At 59.8% G+C, this 2854-nt stretch overlaps 1 protein-coding gene across 1 annotated transcript in view; it reads left to right on the top strand.

The window, feature by feature from the left end:
• The first annotated feature begins 300 nt into the window (after positions 1-300).
• Positions 301-2854, top strand: part of LOC103918601 (proactivator polypeptide-like) — a 7362-nt gene continuing 4808 nt past the window's right edge. Inside the window, 2 exon segments of the mRNA XM_009325980.1 lie at positions 301-348; positions 2548-2758. Coding sequence (XP_009324255.1) covers positions 301-348; positions 2548-2758 — 259 coding nt within the window.

Here is a 2854-nt window from a genome sequence, read left to right as displayed (position 1 = left end):
TATTCCAGGGGAAATTTCCCTGGGGAAACCACGGATCCCTGCTGTTGTAGGCAAAGCCGCCCCCCCCCTTTTAGAGGGAAGAACCCCTTTTGCACCCTAATTACCCCAGGCTCGGCCCATCGGGCTCCTCTGACGTGACCTGCCCAGGCACTGGCTTTGTGGTGGAGGAGTTGTGACTGCACACGTGTGGCCTGATGGGGGGGGACATGCCGAGGTGCTCCAGCCAGCAACAGGCAGAGCAGGAAAGTTCACCTGTGCTCAGCACGTCCGTCCTTTGGGCGATGCCTGCCCTGGAAGCCGATGGCGGCTCTTGCGGTGGCAGCTTGTCTGCATGGCACAGTGCGGCTGGTAGGGCTGTGGGACCGTGGGCCACTGCAAGCCTTGGAGATGGATTTTGATGCTGGGGAAGAGTGTATTGACGATTTTTGCTGTGACAGGGGTGTGTGCCCAGCTGGGAACTGGGGCACCGGGGCCTACGCCGCCACCCCCAGGGTTTACGTCACAACCTGCTCACCAGGCTTGGCTGGCTCAGCCGGCACGCTCCAGGGCTCCACGTAATGCTGGCACAGCCCTGCTGGATCTAGTGCTGGATCCCCCCTGGCAAAACCCACCCCAGAGGCCTGGCAGCTGGGGATGGGGCAGCACCGGCTGGCCCGGGGCCACTGCGGCACTGCGGGAGCATCCCTGCCTCGCCCCCAGCTCCATGCCGGGGCTTTGCTGAAAATGGCATCGTCCCATGTCCTGCTGCCTGGGTGCCTGTCAGCACAAGGCAGCTCCAGCACGGCTTTGAAATGTGGAGGAGAGCTCACGGGGCACCAGCTGCTCTGGTTGCTTGCCCCGTGGTGATGCTTTCCACCCAGGGAAGCTCCCTCTGCTCTCAGCAGATGGGTGTTATTATTGTTGTTAATTGTTTTTCTGGCCCAGCACTTGTTGCCCAAGTTTCAGCTTGAGCAGAGCAAGGAGTAAGCGCTGAGCTGAGGGCCACTATGAGCCAGAAAGGTGCAGGTCCAAACCACGGGTTTCCTTTAGACCAGTGAAATTCCCCCCATGCCGTTGCCAGCAGCATCCTTAGGCAGCTGGTCCGGTCTCCAGCATGGGGCTGCAAGAGATGCTCATGTCCGTGGGTCAGGTAGGACCAGCTCAGAAACAAGCTGTGGGTTGTTGCCTCCCCTCTCCTCTTTTTTTGGTGCTGCCCCTGAACTCATCTGCTGACTTGCCATTCCTGTTCGCCCTGATGCTAGCGCCAGGGTTAAAAAAAAAAAAAGTATATATCTCTCAGCTGATGTGGCGACCGCGGCATCCTGCTGCTGGAGAGGTGTGTGGGCAGCCGTGCATGGGAAACTGGGGGGGACTCGCCCTGCCCCGGGGCTTGCTCCTGCCCCGCTGCTGCCGTCAGCCTGATGGGGTAATCGAGGCTGAAATGCCACCCGGCACCCACTGAGCTGCAGCAGCGCTTTTGGGAGCAGGCGGGGCTGGTGGGGGGCTCGGGAGCCCTCTCCCTGCAGCCTCCACTCCCGGTGACTTGCTGGGATGGCCCCGGACATCTCAAGCTGCTGCCCCAACATGTCCTGTGGATGAGCTGAAGGCGTTGGCAGAATCTGGCATGCAGGAAAAACAGCTTTTGGGGAGAAACCTGATAAGGGCAGGGTGGGGGGAAGGAGCAGTTTGTGCCTTTGGCTTTACTCCTGCTGTGCAAAACCATATGGCCAGAGCCGGGTGGTAAAAGCTGGCTGTGAATGCTCTGGGGGGGGTGTGTGTGTGCTTTGCTTAGAAACGCTAATTGCAAGAGGGTATGCAGCAGGGTCTGGCTGTCCATCTGTCCATGTGCTGCTCTCCCCATGTGCCGCCCGACTTCCTAGAGCAGCTCCTGGCCAAAGCAGGGCAGTGAAGGGCTTGGGTTGTGCCGGCTCCTCGCCACCTCCCCAGCCGCATCCTGGGCGGGTGCAGCCCCCGGTGAGAATAAACACTTGCCCCATCGCAAATTAATCCTGACACACCAAGGTGGCAATTAAACTGTCGGCGTTGCGCCATGCCATTGTGCTTCCCTGTGTGGCCGGGGCAGGCGATGCTGCTGCTGCCACGCCAGGGAATTGCAGCCAGGAGAAAATGCTGTCGTTGGGAAGAAATGAAAAAAAAACCCACCCAAAACTGGGATTGCTCAATCATTGCCGGGAGCCGCGGTGTGGCTAACCAGCTGCTGCATGGGACTGAACCCTGGCAACCCCGGTTTGCTCATTCTGCAAGATTTATTGCTGTTTTTATGAGCAGCTGCCTCCCCAGCATGTTGAAGGGTGCTGCGAGGCTGAGGATGATTCCCCAAATTTGCTTTGCTTTTGACACTGGCCCAAAGCTGCTGTGACATCCCATTGGAAAAGCTGGCAGCATGCAGTGGCTGGGCTCAAAAAATCATTTATAAAACCCAACGACCCCACCACCATTGCAAAAGCTGAGGGTGAATCATGTCAAGAGGGTGAAGAGCATTGCCCTTGGCTCACGGGGCAGGGCTGGAGTCGGGGTGCTGGTGGGTGCTGGGTTGGTGTGGTGCAGGAGTTGGTCTGGGGGCTGATGGTCTCCTCTCCCCGCCCTGCAGCCGTGGCCAGCCCGCTCCACGAGTGTGGCGAGCGGCCGGAGGACTGGTGCCGCGACGTGGCGACAGCGGCCAAATGCGGGGCACTGGAGCTCTGCCGGATCACTGTCTGGGACCAGGCCCTGGGGGTAACTGCACTGGGAGTGGGGGGATGTGGGGTGATGGAGGGATGCACCCATACTGCCCGAAAAAGTGGGGCTGGAGGGAGAATCCCAGCCTGGTCACCCTGAAGCTGGGCACCCAGAGGAGAATCCCCTGATGCTCCCA

Source organism: Pygoscelis adeliae, unplaced genomic scaffold (assembly GCF_000699105.1).
Source record: "Pygoscelis adeliae isolate BGI_AS28 unplaced genomic scaffold, ASM69910v1 Scaffold4, whole genome shotgun sequence".
Taxonomy (NCBI): Eukaryota; Metazoa; Chordata; class Aves; order Sphenisciformes; family Spheniscidae; genus Pygoscelis; species Pygoscelis adeliae.
Note: the sequence above shows the minus strand (reverse complement) of the source record. Positions and strands in the feature narration are given on the sequence as shown.